General features: G+C 38.9%; 1 protein-coding gene across 1 annotated transcript in view; it reads right to left on the bottom strand.

Annotated features, from left to right (window-relative positions):
• ATRN (attractin) overlaps window positions 1–15,431 on the bottom strand; it is a 160,516-nt gene that overhangs the window by 26,177 nt on the left and 118,908 nt on the right. Inside the window, 1 exon segment of the mRNA XM_055345920.1 lies at window positions 8,382–8,443. Within this exon segment, the coding sequence (XP_055201895.1) occupies window positions 8,382–8,443 (62 nt within the window).

The raw sequence follows: 15,431 nt of genomic DNA, 5'->3' as shown, positions 1-15,431 counted from the left end.
AAAAACATCTGAGGAGAGTTATTAATAAGAACACAAAATAAGACTTCAAAATAAAATATTATTAATCTCACAAAGGAATATGAGAGGAAACTGCATTCATAAAACGGACTCAGGTTATAAGGAAAAACATATTAGAAGTAAAATGCAAATGTTAAAATAAAAAATAGTCTTTATCAGATGAGCTCAACAAAACAAACAGATCCAATTTTGGATTAAATTAATGAGCTAGAAAATACTGCTACAGAGATCACCTAGAACACAGAACAAAAGGAAAATGAAAGAATATGTGGGTTCAGTAAAGAAATATAAAGGACAGATCTGGAATCCCTCTCATTAATTGAATAGAGAATTCTAGAATTCAAACAAAAGAACTGAAGAAGGGGAAACAAGCAAAGAGAAGACAGTGTTGCAAAGCTCAAGACTCTATAGACTGAACCATCCCCTCCTCCTTACCCCCAGTATCAAATTCTTTCTCAGGTCCTTTCTCAATGAACTCCTAAATCTTGCACAACAGCAATATCCAACAAAGGGGAAGACATGGGACACATAAGATAGTGCAAGGAAAAAAAAGGTAAAACTTACAAAAATTGTTCCTATATAATGTAAAATAATTACAATCTAGAATTTAAATCCCAGATAACCACTACCTCAGAGGCCACTAGATGGCTGTGGGGGAATGACTGTGGGGTTCTCTTAGACCTTAAAGCAGCCAGCTCTTGTAGGAACTGGAATCATGAAGCTGCCAGCTGAGGCTATGGTCCTATCCCCTTGGGAGTTACATGAAATTCTTTCCCATCTGACCTCCTATTGTTTTAGCTTGCATGTGGATGGATGTAATAAGGCCCCAGGCTCTGAATTCACACAACTTTCAGCTAATTCTGGGTTTCTCAATACCAAATGAATGTAAGAATCACTGGAGAGTCTTTAAAATATCACAAGGATCAGATCGGGTTCCATAGGAAACCAATGTAATCAGCATCTCTGGGGCATAGGGTCCAGGCCGCTGCTGCTGTTGCTGCTGCTGCTTTTTAAGCTTCCCAGGGAGTTCTATGGGACAGACAGCACTGCAACACTTGAAGTGATTGTTTCAGGCTCTGAAACCCAATTTTAAACTTGTAGGAGAGGGTTCTAACTGGCCCTGTTAATCTTTGTATGTCAAAGTTTGTATGTAGGTTCATTTATGTATGAGCTGATAAAACTCTAGACTGCTGCATAATTGCATTAAAGGGTGATTAAGTGCTATAATAGGAATAGGAGTAGGGCAGAGTTTCAAAAGGGATGGACTTTGGAGTGAATGTGTCAGAAGACTTCAGGGAGTAGGCAACTGCGTTGGGTTCTGAAGGAGTAAGACTATGACAGGTCAGTGGGACTGGGTAAGTATCTTTGAGGTAAACACAGAGGAGAACCAAGTTGAGTCCACCACCCCTCCTCCAGGCCCTGCAGCTCACATGGTCAACAAGGAAGGAAATGATGGCTATCTTGGAGGGGCCCATAATCTGGTGGGAGTCACTACAGGGCAAAGTCTCATGAAATACTGAACCTGCAAGAATATAGAGTGATGTTTTGGCCCCACTCTGGAAGAACCATGGCAGGTGGCTCATGTCAGTGACTTTGGTTGCCCAGCACTAAGTAGAATGAAAAACTGCTGGAGGAGTGGGAAGGGATCTTGGGATTTTAATTTTATGTGGTAACATCAGAGAGGGCAGTTTTCTTTTGGAATCTATACTTCTGTGGAATGAAGAGATTTTTTTTTCTGAATGGGAAGTCGTTTCATCAAAATTCCAGCACTCCGTGTTACTGGCATTACCTCATTTGGCACAGAGGTTCTGTGCTACCCACTCAGCTCCAATGAGCTAATGCTGAGCATTCTCTAAATAAGGGAATGACATAGTGAGTTCCTGGCCTAATGGATGGTGTGGCCTTCGAGTTGAAGCCATTAGTATCTCGTCCTAATTCACTGACAAGTTTCTGAAGGATACAGTAAAGTAATACTCAAACAGATTCCAGATGGACATAGGAACACCTAAACATGAAAAGACAAACAGGTAAAATACCCATGAAGAAAACAGGGAAGGACTAAGAGACCTGCTTGGAAAATACCATAAATGGGGTCTGAAGACAAACAAGTGAACACACACACACCTGTTAACAGTTGCAAAATAAAACAAAGTCCTAAATTTCAGCAAGAAAAAGGCAAATATCCCAATAGAAATATGAACAAATGATAAGGACTGGTATTTCAAAACAAAAATTGGAAGACATCAGTAAATGTCAGTCATAATTAAAGAAATCCAGATTTAAAATATCAGTGATACCTTCGAGACTAATGAAATAAAAAATAATGACAATTTCTAGTGTTGCTGAGAACTAATAAGATAAATAGGTGGAAATAGCAAGAGAAATTGTATTCCAGCTTTTAGGAGTGTAAATTCATGCAACTATTCTTTTTTTTTAATTTTTATTTATTTATGATAGTCACACACACACAGAGAGAGAGAGAGAGAGAGAGAGAGAGGCAGAGACACAGGCAGAGGGAGAAGCAGGCTCCATGCACTGGGAGCCCGACGTGGGATTCGATCCCGGGTCTCCAGGATCGCGCCCTGGGCCAAAGGCAGGTGCCAAACCGCTGTGCCACCCAGGGATCCCTCATGCAACTATTCTTAAGGGCCATGGCAGTGTTTTTGCACTTTGATATAGCAATTATAGGACAAAAAAAACTATCCCAGAGAGATCATCATAGAAAAAAGTAAAAGCATATAATGTAACAAAAATTGAGGACAATCTAAGAGTCAGTCAAAAGAAAATATGGTATTTGTACTACGAAAAAAGCTGTTTAAAAGTTAAGTGAATCCCCACATGGGAAAAGTTACCCATAGAACATTGAGTGAAAAAACAATAGAACAACATGTAAGGAGGGAACCCATTTTATAAACCAAAGAATCAGAAAAACCACAACTTGTGTGCAGTGTATATGCAAAGAGAAAAAATTGTGGAAACACATACATCAAAATATTAACAGTGATAATTTCTAAAGAGTAGGATTAGGGGAAGTTTGAATTTTAGTTTTTACATGAAGTTTTTACAATGAACATAAACTACTTTTGGTACTTTATAGTAAGAGAATTATCTTTATGCTGATTTTCTACTTTAAAAGTCTGAATGAAGTCTTATTAACTATTTTGTTTTCAAATCCTTGGTATTAGTTTAGCATTATTTTATCATATCTTTTTATGTTGTTCCTAAAAAATTTTCCCTTTACTTTATATAGGTCATTGTTCAACAGAAATTTAATGTGAGCCACATAAGTAATTTTAAAAGTTCTATGAGCCACAGCAAAAAAAAAAAAAAGACAGGTGAAATTAATTTTAATAAAATAAATTTTATTTAACCCAAGATCGCCAAAACATCATTTGAACACATGACCAATATAAAAATTGAGATATCTTATGTTCTAATATTCCATTAAGTCTTCAAAATCCAGTGTATATTTTATAATAAGCACATCTCAATTTGGACACTAAATTTTTATCAGAAAATATTTGATCTATATTTAAATTTCATAACATTTACATTTGAAAAAGTAGATTCACATATCCAGGTTGTTCTAAACATACAAGTTCTCTGGTAACTGAATCAGGTAGCAAATTTATTTACTTATTTTTAAAAATTATATTTAAATCAGTTAAAATTAGGTAAAATGAAAAATTCAGTTTCTCAGTCACATTAGCTATATTCAAGAGCTCATGAGCTACATGTGACTAGTGGCTATTAAGTCTATATTACTCTTTTAAACTTCTTGTTTATAACTGTCTACTTTATATTTAGTTTTTCATCACATCAAACAAATCTGAGGCTTTTAAACTTTACTTGTTTCCTTGGTTATGTACATATTCCACTAGTTAATCTGATTTTGTGCCACTATAGTTTGAAAAAGCAGACTGTCAGTAGACTGTCTCCCTGCCCTCTCCATTTTTTTCTTGGTAATTCTTTCTTGATTCTGTTATGCTGTAATTTTGAACAATTTCATTTACTGAAGTAACACAAACATGTAAATTTCATTTTTTGTTAGTGAAATATAGAAATGTAATTGATTTTTCCCCCTAGAAACACTGAATGCTTTTTGTCAGATTCTTTTCTCTCCCTCCAAGACTGGAGGGACGCAACAGTTACTTCTTGGTGGAGATGTCATCATCATCCAAAAACTAAAGGCTACAGTTTATAGCAGACAGAAGCGGGCCCATCAGGATGTGGCTGAATCTTGACACGAGGCCATCTGCTCCCCAGCATCACTCAGAAAGGGATTGCTTTCATGGTCGAAAGGGGAGGGCACCTAATGGCTCACTATGGAAAATACAATTAATTATATGGTTTTCGGGATCCCTGGGTGGCGCAGCGGTTTAGCGCCTGCCTTTGGCCCAGGGCGCGATCCTGGAGACCCGGGATCGAATCCCACGTCGGGCTCCCGGTGCATGGAGCCTGTTTCTCCCTCTGCCTATGTCTCTGCCTCTCTCTCTCTCTCTCTGTGTGTGTGACTATCATAAATAAATAAAAAATTAAAAAAAAATTATATGGTTTTCATGCCAGCATCTGCCTTTACCAATAAGAGCTGCAAAAGATGTATGCTTCTGTACAACACAGAACTAATTTTTTAATATTGCCTTTGTGTCTAGCAATTTTGAATTCACCTATCAATTCTAATATTTTTTCTGCAGATTCTTTTGACTTCCTATAAATATAATCACACTGTAGCATGATGATTTTTTTTTCTTTTCCAATTCTTTTTTTTAATTTTTTTTTTTTTTTACTTTTTATTTATTTATGATAGTCACACACAGACATAGAGAGAGGCAAGGCAGAGACACAGGCAGAGGGAGAAGCAGGCTCCATGCACCAGGAGCCCAAAGTGGGATTCGATCCTGGGTCTCCAGGATCGCGCCCTGGGCCAAAGGCAGGCGCTAAACCGCTGCGCCACCCAGGGTTCCCTCTTTTCCAATTCTTATGTATTTTATTTTTGTCTTACTGTATTGGCTAGAATCTTTGTCATAGTGTTGAATGAAATAACAGATGGATTTTTTTTTTTTTAAGTAGGCTCTATGCCCCAATGTGGGGCTTCAACTCACGACCTTGTGATCAAGAGTCACATGCTCCACTGACTGAGTCAGCCAAGTGGCTCTGATAGAATCTCTGCCTTGTTCCCAAACTCAAAGGCAAAGTTTATAACATCTTACTATTAAGAATGTGGTTTGTTGGGGCACCTGGGTGGCTCAGTGGTTGTGTGTCTGCCTTTGGCTCAGGTTATGATCCTGGGGTCCCACATCAGGCTTCCTGCAGGGAGTCTGCATCTCCCTCTGCCTATGTCTCTGGCTCTCTCTGTGTCTCTCATGAATAAACAAATAAAATCTTTTTTTAAAAAAAGAACTTGGTTTTATTTTTTGCTTTATATATTGGTCCTTTATCAAATGCTTTTCCTCATTGATTAAGATGACCATATTATTCTCCTCCCTTATTAAGCAATTAATGTAAATAACATGGATTGATTTTCTAACGCTAAATCAAATTTGCAATTTCTGAAATGAACCCAACTAGGTCACAGTATAGTTCCCTTTTTGTATTACAGGTGGATTTTTGCTTCTTCATTCATTCATAAGACTGGCTTGTAAACTCCATTCTCATAATATTCTTGTCAGGTTATGCTAAGTTCATAAAACGAATTGGGATGTATTCCTTTTTTTTTCTGTTCTCTAGAAGATTTGGTTACTAATGACATTTCTTTCTTAAAAGGCTGTAAGTTACCAATAAAGCCACCTGGGCCTAGAGTTATCTTTGTGTGAAAATTTTAAATTATATATTGTTTTTAAACAGATATAGGGCTATTCAGTATTCAAGTTCCTATTCTGTATCAGTTTCAGTAAGTAGTATATATTCTTTGTTTTTCTAATTGTCCACTCCATCTGTTCCGTTTTCAAATTTATTTGCACGAAGTTGCTCATAAAATATTCTTATGGAGGAAAAAAATTGTCTTTTTTTTTTTTTTAAATTGTCTGTGTGATTTGGAGTAATGCCTCCTGTTACGTTTCTGACTTTATCTCTTCTCTCTTTTTTCTTGGTCAATCTTGCCAAGGGTTTATCAATATTATTATTATTTCAAAGATCCAACTTTGTGGTTCTTTTAATCCTCTCTACTGTACTTCTTCCCCTACATCATTAATTTTACTCTATTTATATTGCTTTATTCTACTTTCTTTAGATTTAATTAGTTCTTTTTCTGACTTATTGAGAAAGGTGTCCCCCCCGCCCCCCGCCCCAAGAAAAAGCAGAGATCCTCAACCTTAGCTGCATGTTGCAATCACCTGGGGAGCTTTCAAATGCTTGAGTCCCATCCCCAGAGATTCTGATGTGACTGGTCTGGGCATCAAAAGCTCCTCAAGTGATTCTACTGTGCAGCTACAGTTGAGAACCACAGATTTAAAGCCACAGATTTAAGTACAACTTTAACTATATCCCACAAGTTTTTAATTTTTTTGATCAAACTGTTTTAAAATTTCTGCAGTGATTTGACATAAATTTTTTAAATGGGCAAATACAATATATAATTTTAGAAGTCAGGTAAATAGTTACTTTGGGGGAAGAAGGCAGTTGTGATTGATGAAACGGGAGCTTCTAAAGTACGTGTTCAATTTGTGATAATTCACTGAGCTAGATACTTATAAGTGTTTCTGTGATTTTATAATATACTTTAATACATTTTTAAAAGAGAGAAATAGATCTCATGCAAAGATTGGGAGTTATAATGGCAATAGTCTTCTCAGTATTAATACTGGAAGCTAGAAGAAACAGCATAATGCCTTCTCAATTCTAGTGGAAAATTATTTCCAACCTAGAATTCTGTATGCAAACTTTTGATCAAATGGGAGGGTAAAAATTAAAAACTTTCCAGAGTAGGTTACAGAAAAGTTACCTTCCCTGTACCTTTTCTCAAAAATCTCCTGGAGAATGTGCCCCACTAAAGAGAGGAAACAAGGGACGCCTGGGTGGCTCAGTGGTTGAGCGCCTGCCTTCTGCCCAGGGCATGATCCTGGAGTCCCGGGATCGAGTTCCAAATTGGGTTCCCTGTATGGAGCCTGCTTCTCTCTCTGCCTATGACTCTGCCTCTCTCTCTCTCTCATGAATAAATAAATAACATTAAAAAAAAAGAGGAAATAAATAGATGAAGACACAAGATCCAGGAAACAGATTTCAATATAAAAGGAAGGCAAAAGAAATTCCCAAGATGACAATCATACAGCAGGCCTCAAGAACTAGTACACCTGGGAGCAAAAAGTTGGAGGGTTTTAGGGCAGACATCTCCAAGAGAAACTAAAACCAGGTCAGTACTCACTTGTGTTTGACCCACACAGATTTTCCCATTCTGTCAGAGTATAAGGATAAATCAGGGGTAACCTCTTAGAAAACCAAACAATTAAAAAAATCAAAATTAAGGTAAGAAAACCAAACAACTAAAAAAATCAAAATTAGGGTAAGAAAAGAATGATGCCCCACCCATCCAAAAAATGGGTAAGAACAATCATAGTTCAACTCAGCTGTGAATAGGGGTTTTACAGTTATAACAACATAACAGAGAGCAGTGATTCAGGCAAGCACTGTGATCTAACTTTATCAGGGGATAGGAAGGGGATTTTGTTTGTACTCATAATGTGTGAGGAGTTGCTGGGTGAGGTTACATGGGATAATAAATCCTCATCTACAGTGGGACATCAAAAGATAAACTGAACTGAAAAATCAAGAAATAGTGTAAGCATAGAGAAGTGAAAAATAGCTAAAATAATTTAAACTTAGGGAAGGTGAAGAATGGCAAGGTGTGGGGCAGGATGCTCCTACTTTCTCTTATGAGCACTGAAGCATGTATCTTTTTCAATTACCAGTAGACAGTATTTTCATAAAAATAAAATTAAACTTAAAAAAAACCCATAAAAATAAAAGAATCCCAAGGCCTAACAAGTCACTTTTAGCTTTAAAATTCTGGATAATCACCAGAATAATCCTTGAACAAGAAGAAGTGTATCTGTAGCACGTATCAGTGATCATTATTAATTGTTGTTTCAACCCTGAAATCTCCCCAAATGAACCAGATTTATCTGTATTTTAGTACAGAGTACAGGAAAAGCTGTCCCCTAAAGCCAGAATGTACAAAGTAAATGTTTTCATTTATCAGGTTAGGCTGAATTTACACTATTGCATGTAACTTTTCAGAAAGGTCTATAAAGTTAGTTTGATCTGTTGTGCCAACACAGGATTACTCAATTATCTTCTGTAAGTTGATAATTAAGGGGATTAAGTACCTGAATCAAAAGAGAAGATATAGTTTGTAGAAGTGAAATTACCTGAAGAAAGTCACGAAGAACTGTACCAGGTCCATAAAATTGCTGTGCTGGGAGAAGGCGATCTGTGAGGGAGAAACAGGTAGTGTGAGGAGGTAGGCTACACAGGAGCACTGGCAAACTTGGCCTTCTCAGTTTAAGAGACACACTGGAAATGTTCAAGAAGAGATTAATGAAATTGTTTTTCTTGAGGGCAAGTGGCTCATCTCTTTCTTTTCTGGCTTAACTGCCAGCCCAAAAGTAATATTCTGAGGCTTCAAGGCAAACTCCCAGGGCACCCACCCCTCTGCTCTTGATACCAGATCTAAGTTCTTTTAGTGTGACCTAGAAGACTTCTCAGATCCCAACATGAAAACCCCAATGCCCGGCAAGCCAGTCTGCTTGCTACCTCCTTGTGCCTTTCTCTGGACAAAATGCTCTCCTTGTTTGCTTCAAGTTCAAGTTCTTGGATCCACCCCAAGGTAAGGAGCCTCATCTGTGCCCTTCATCTCTTTGATACTTACGTGCTCAGTGAACACTCACTTCAGGACAGTGTCCTTTTTTTAATTATTATTATTATTAAAAAAGGTATCTCATTTGACTACATTGAGTATCATTTGACAGTCAATATAACACCAGTTGGGACCTAAATAATTTTATTATACAGTTAATAGTTTTATACCAAGAATATAAAAAAATTCCTAATGTAGATCATCTAAGACACCACTGACAGAAATAGACATTTTGTATACTATCAAGGAAAAACACTACCAATTACATGATGACAAGATACTTTAAAAATCATTGGCTGGAAGATGCGTTGTGCTATCAGAGCTATTAGAACATGAAAAAAAATGAGCATGTCAGGATTTATTAGTAAATATAACTGTCTTTATTATTTATAATACTCATGGTACTAGCCAGATGTTATGGTGTATTCTTTGCTTTCTTAAAGGGTATACCTTGCAGAGACAATGGTACTGTAAGTAAAACATTTATTGAATAAGGTGAAAATTGCTCCAGTACAGACCATGAGTATGACAAAAATCAGGGAAATAAATGATTAGCAGCTTCTTTTTCTTTTTTTTTTTTTTTAATTTGTGATAGTCAGAGAGAGAGAGAGAGAGAGAGAGAGAGAGAGAGAGAGAGAGGCAGAGACACAGGCAGAGGGAGAAGCAGGCTCCATGCACCGGGAGCCCGATGTGGGATTCGATCCCGGGTCTCCAGGATCGCGCCCTGGGCCAAAGGCAGGCGCCAAACCGCTGCGCCACCCAGGGATCCCTAGCAGCTTCTTTTTCTAATCTCACCCAACGCCCTATCTTTTCAGGCAGCAGTTCCCATCCTATGGTAAAGCAAGAAAAGTGCTGGACCCAGACCCCTGGCAATGGGACAATTCAATATTTTGTATTCTTTTTATGGCCAGACTCAAAGAGGCAGAAGAGGTTTCCAGTAATGGCCTTTTTTGATGGTCTTATTTTCTTTCTGACATTCCATAAATAAAGTTCCAATACTACCTATTCAGGCTAAGGACACTACGGGGCACAGAATTTGCAGTTCTGGTGTCTCTTTAGCTACCATTTATAATCAGAAACACAAAGATACATAGACTTTATACCATAGGTAAGGAAAAACTCACATTCTTTGCTTTTCCTTAATTTTTAAATAGTACCTAGTCACAAATAAGAAGACTCCTCAAGAATATGGCCACTGCCCTCACATAAAGTTTTTTAATAAAACTAGTGAAGGACAATTATTTAAACAATGTTATTCAATCTTGACAAATGAAGGTTCTAGGTTATAACATAAAGAATGAGAAGGAAACCGATTCTAGTCCGTCCAATTCTGTTTATAGATTTTAATCTTTTAAAGCACTAGTATGTCCTCAGTGTTTATACTTAAAGGATCCTGAGATGCTTTTACTGTCAGATGCCAGAAAGTTTGGATGCTAATAGCATCCTCTGAGGATTACCAGGTGTCTGTATGCCCCGTGCCACGTAATACTCCACAGTGCTGGGATCACCACCATTAGCCTTCTTGCTGAAGCAGGGCCACACCATGTTCATGTCTAATTCAAAACCACAATGAACCAATATAAACTGGCCACCAGTGTGGCTGCTACCCAAGACTCACATTACTCTAAAAGGTGACCTCTTTTGTTAAATGTTATTCACCCAAGTCTCCAGTTATGAGGTTTGGTAGGGAAGCAAAAGTCCTAACATAAAACTGTTTATGAATAGACTGACCACTTAGAAACATTTAGCCTTGCTCAACATCCCACCCACCATGACAGTTGATTAATATTTGACTGACAAAGTGATGAGCTTCTTGTCCAAACTGAGAACTTCTGAGAGAGAAAGGGAATGCTATTAAAAATTATACTAGGACAGGGAATCCCTGGGTGGCTCAGTGGTTTAGCGTCTGCCTTTGGCCCAGGGCGCGATTCTGGAGTCCTGGGATCGAGTCCCACATCGGGCTCCCAGCATGGAGGCTGCTTCTCCCTCCTCCTGTGTCTCTGCCTCTCTCTCTATATATATGTCTGTCATAAATAAATAAATAAATCTTAAAAAAAATTATACTAGGACAACAAGCATGAATTGGGCTGCTCAGACCGAAAACATACAAACCAACCACAAAAGCAATCTAGCAAAGGCAAGATTCTACTGAAAGTGCTGTTGGAGAACTGATCCCACAGAATCACTGGTAAATGGAGACCCAGCAGGGTTATCAACTGAAGAGGGATGAAGGTAAAGACATAAGTCCTTCAAGATACTCCAAAGATACTAAGAGAGGACCCTGGGAACACTGATGAGGCGCTTGACTCATGGCGTGCAATCAAATCTGAAGTGAAGACTGTTAATGCTGTCTAAGCAACCAGCACCATCTGCACAACTGAAGCCACACCTCTACTTTTCTTGCTCAATTTTTCTTCATAGCCCTTATATGTCCATTTACTTATAGTTTTTTTCTCTCATTAGAAAATAAGATCCGAAAAAAAAAAAAAAAAAAAAAGATCCGTGAGGACAGGGACCTTGCTGCTGACCCCTGTGTCTCCAGTGCCTAAAGCAGTGACTGGCATGGAAGAGGTGTTTAATAAATATGTGCTGAATAAAGGAAAAGGGTAATTGGAAAAACAATGACCCGACCTCCACCTTCCCCTGAAAGTAAGAAAGACCTGATTGAGTTTTCTTTCTTCTAAGAATTGGCTCATGGTTGCCATCGTAACTTAAATTTTGTTAACTGTAAAATTAAACATTTTTCGGGCCTTTGAACTTCATTTTTTCAAGACAATAGTCTGATTAGATCTTTCTTCCATGATTTTTTATAAAATAAACATTGAAACAGACATTGAAGTATTTGGTGGCTTTTTTGACACTGAAGATAAAAGGGACTTCCTATAATAAGATATGCTTATTTCCAAAAAAGAAAATGTCATTACAATTTATAAATAAAACTCAGTGTCATTCTTCTCCCTTTCTAAACAGTAGGGATCACCCCCCACACTCCAGCAAACCTAGAATTTATGTCCCCTTACATTTCCACAACGTGCTTTTGCCTTACTCTCAGCAATAAGTTTGAATAAGGTGTGCCTGCCCAGGGGACCCTCTGGGTGTGTTGAATAAATCTGAGAAACAACTCAGAAGCCCAGCTAGACCCAGAATTTAGGGTAAGATATGGTGGACCTACATTTCCCAAGCACTAATTTTGTGCATTAGCCAAACACGGGTTTTCAGACTGCTCTACTGCTGCACTTGGCTCTGCCTACCCATCTACAGTACCCCGCCACCACCTCAGCCCCACCTAAACACTCCCTTCCTCATTCAGCGGCTGGAAATCGGCTCTCTCTTCTCTACACTCCCAGTGCCCAATCTGCTTCCTTCTCAGGATATGGGACAGTCACAGTCCACCTTGTACTATGTCTGTGTATCCAGAGATGTCCTGGAAAAAAAGATTCTTTCACTCTTCTGTCAACAAAAAATCAATGGTTGCTTTCTAACCATTGTAGGAGAAAGAATGGAAAGGCAATTCCCTACCACCCATAGAGGCAGATACACCTACCTCCACAGAGCAAATAACATCATCATATTCCAAGAACTAGACCATAGTTCTCAAACTCTGGAGAGCCTGCAATGAAGTGTGAATCATAGGCCCTATTCCTACTCCTGAAGCTTTAAGTTCCCCAGGTGATTCTGATGCCAGTGTCCAAAGATCATACTTTAGGAAATCCTGAAACAAGGAATTAAGGAAAAAATCTACCCTGCTCCTTACCCCAAACAATTCCTTTAGTGTTTCAGGAATAGGGCTGAAAAAATGTGTCATTTTTACTTAGAAGGTTTGGCCCCCAAAGAAATTAACCTGGATCTTCCCCAGGGATGGGGGTATGGTGGATATTGGGAGTGGGGGGAAAGGTGACAGTAGAGAAAGAGAGGGTAATGCATTGAAACAAACAGAGAAGCATGACCCAAACTTTGAGGCCAGGAAATGGAAGCAGGGCAGATGTTCTAGTTTTGAAAGTGCCAAGGAATATAAGGAGACTGCATGGCAGGCCTGGGGAGGCTCTTGGACCTCACAGACTATTCTGTACCCAATGGCCAAGCCTGTCACACATGGGAATTAGGACAGCTGCCTTCAAACAACCCTGTGGGCCATAAGCCAGGGTGCTGGTAGCATCAGTCAGTGAATGAAGATCAGAGGCCTTCCCCAGATCTCTGGGCATGGGTAAGCCCTAAGGTTCCTACAGCTCCTGCGAGAAGGTGATGGCACTCTTTGGGAATGAATTTCTTATCAACTAAGGTAGGGAGGGCACTCTAAAAATAAAAGTAAGACATTTCTTATAGCCAACTACCACAAATTATTTTTCTAACATGTGTATTTCTAACATTGCATTTCTAACGTTTGTGTAATCAACAAGGTAGGTATTTGGAAACAAGTGAATGAATGGATGAACAAATACTAGCCTCAAGGCTAGTTAATTCTACTGAGCCACTCACTCCTGATGTGTAAGCTAACACTCACCATCTGTGCACACCCAACCTCCCACCCCAATAGTGCTCTGTGCTTGCTTTTCCACAGAGCCTTTCAGCCATTCTTTTCACCACTCTCCAGAATTCCTATTCCATCTTATCATGATCGTTAATAATTTAAAAATTATTAAGAACTAGATACATTTGGTTGAAATCGCTACCAGAACAAACAGCTAATCATGCAAAACAATGGTTCTTGCTCCCTACATCCTCTCCTCAAGGTTTCTCTCCAGAGGCCCTCACCTTTATTTCAGTTTTTTTTTTTATGTTCTTCTGGGGGGTTATCTTTTTATCACTAAGAAGTTTTTTTTTTAATTTTTAAAAAAGATTTTATTTATTTATTCATGAGAGACAGACAGAGAGAGAGGCAGAGACATAGGCAGCAGGAGAAGCAGTATCTCCACAGGTGCCCAATGTAAGACTTGATCCTGGACCCTGGGATCATGCCCTGAGTCAAAGGCAAACGCTCAACCACTGAGCCACCCAGGCGTCCCAAAATTTTTTTTTGTTTTTTTTTGTTTTGTTTTTTAATTTGCTATTTCTTGACTTAGCCATTTTGGGCATCACTTACTGACTTCCTACTATAAAGGAGGGTAACTGAGGCCACCATTCCCACATGCCCCTTCCAGTCTAGTTACATCAATGTTGTCATTCTGAGGGTGACAGTGCTAGAAGGATGCCAACAGAGACAGGAAACGGATAGAACACCTCTAATACAGGGGAAGGATATCCCTGTTACCCACAGGCAGCTGCAAAAGCAGGAGACATTTTAGCCATGGCCCACTGCAAGGCAGATTCCTGGGCCTCATTGCCCACAAGGAGCAGCCATCAGGACTCTTCTGCAACCCTGCGTGGAGGTGAAGTCAGTGGCTCCCAGGGAAGCTCCCTTTGCCATTTCACCAGTGTGAGGTGTGTTAGACAGGGTTTTGTCCCTGACTCCTTCCTGACTGTTCTAGACACTGTCCAACAGCAGTCAATAACTGGTAAAACCCTAGTAAAATACTGTGCACTTCCTGCAAAGTAAAAGATAAGGTCAGTTCCAAGATACATCCCAGCTGGTCTTGATGTGCTAAGGTCCCAGCTAGTCTAGGCTGCAGACCCAGTTGAGGCTACCTTCAGGAGGTTAAATAGTATACTTGGGTCTTTATTTTTTTTTTTCTATCACGTGTTTTATCTTTCATTTTTTTATTATGGAAAATTTTAAACTTTTAAAAAAGTACAGAGAATAGGATAATGAACTCAGTGTGGTCACACCCACCTGTAATAATCACCAGCTCAAGTCCAGTCTTGTTTCATCCACAGGCTACCCACTTTCCCCACAATCATATTATTTTGAAGGAAATCCCAGGTTACCTATCATTTCATTATTTTTTTTAAAGATTTTATTTATTTATTCATGAGAGACACAGAGAGAGACAGAGACATAGGCAGAGACACAGGCAGAGGGAGAAGCAGGTTCCGTGCAGAAAGCCCAATGTGGGACTCAATCCCAGGACTCCAGACACATTTAACCGCTGAACCACCCAGGCTTCCCCCATCATTTCATTCTTAAATATTTCAATATATATATCCTCTTAACTATCCTGTTTGTAAAATTAGAATGTTTATGTTTTCATCTCTGTCCTTTCTTCTACCTCTCAACTCTTACGACAACATGCTAGAGCAATTCAATCCTCTAACACCGGACTGTGCCGACTGACATGACAAATTCTTGCTCTCCAACCCTAGCTGGCACCTTAGCACTAGTTGGCAATCACTCTGACAATATCAGAAAAAGCTGTCAGCACCTTCAGAAAAGTTGCAAAAAAGAACAAAGTTCTGATACCAGCCCAAAAGCTCCCATATATCTACAACTACACATTCATCTAGGACACATTTGCGATGTGTCTACTGCTGATCAACACTATGCTGCAACACTGAAGACACAGAAATAGAAGACACTGTCCTTGCCCTTGAGGAAATCTTTGCAGAGTGAAAAGCCAGACAAGAGTCTACAGTGATAGAGAAACAGATGAGGAAAGAAAGTTTCTAAAGGATATGCCTGAGGGTCACC

This window comes from Nyctereutes procyonoides, unplaced genomic scaffold (assembly GCF_905146905.1).
Source record: "Nyctereutes procyonoides isolate TBG_1078 unplaced genomic scaffold, NYPRO_anot_genome, whole genome shotgun sequence".
NCBI classification, from domain to species: Eukaryota; Metazoa; Chordata; class Mammalia; order Carnivora; family Canidae; genus Nyctereutes; species Nyctereutes procyonoides.
Note: the sequence above shows the minus strand (reverse complement) of the source record. Positions and strands in the feature narration are given on the sequence as shown.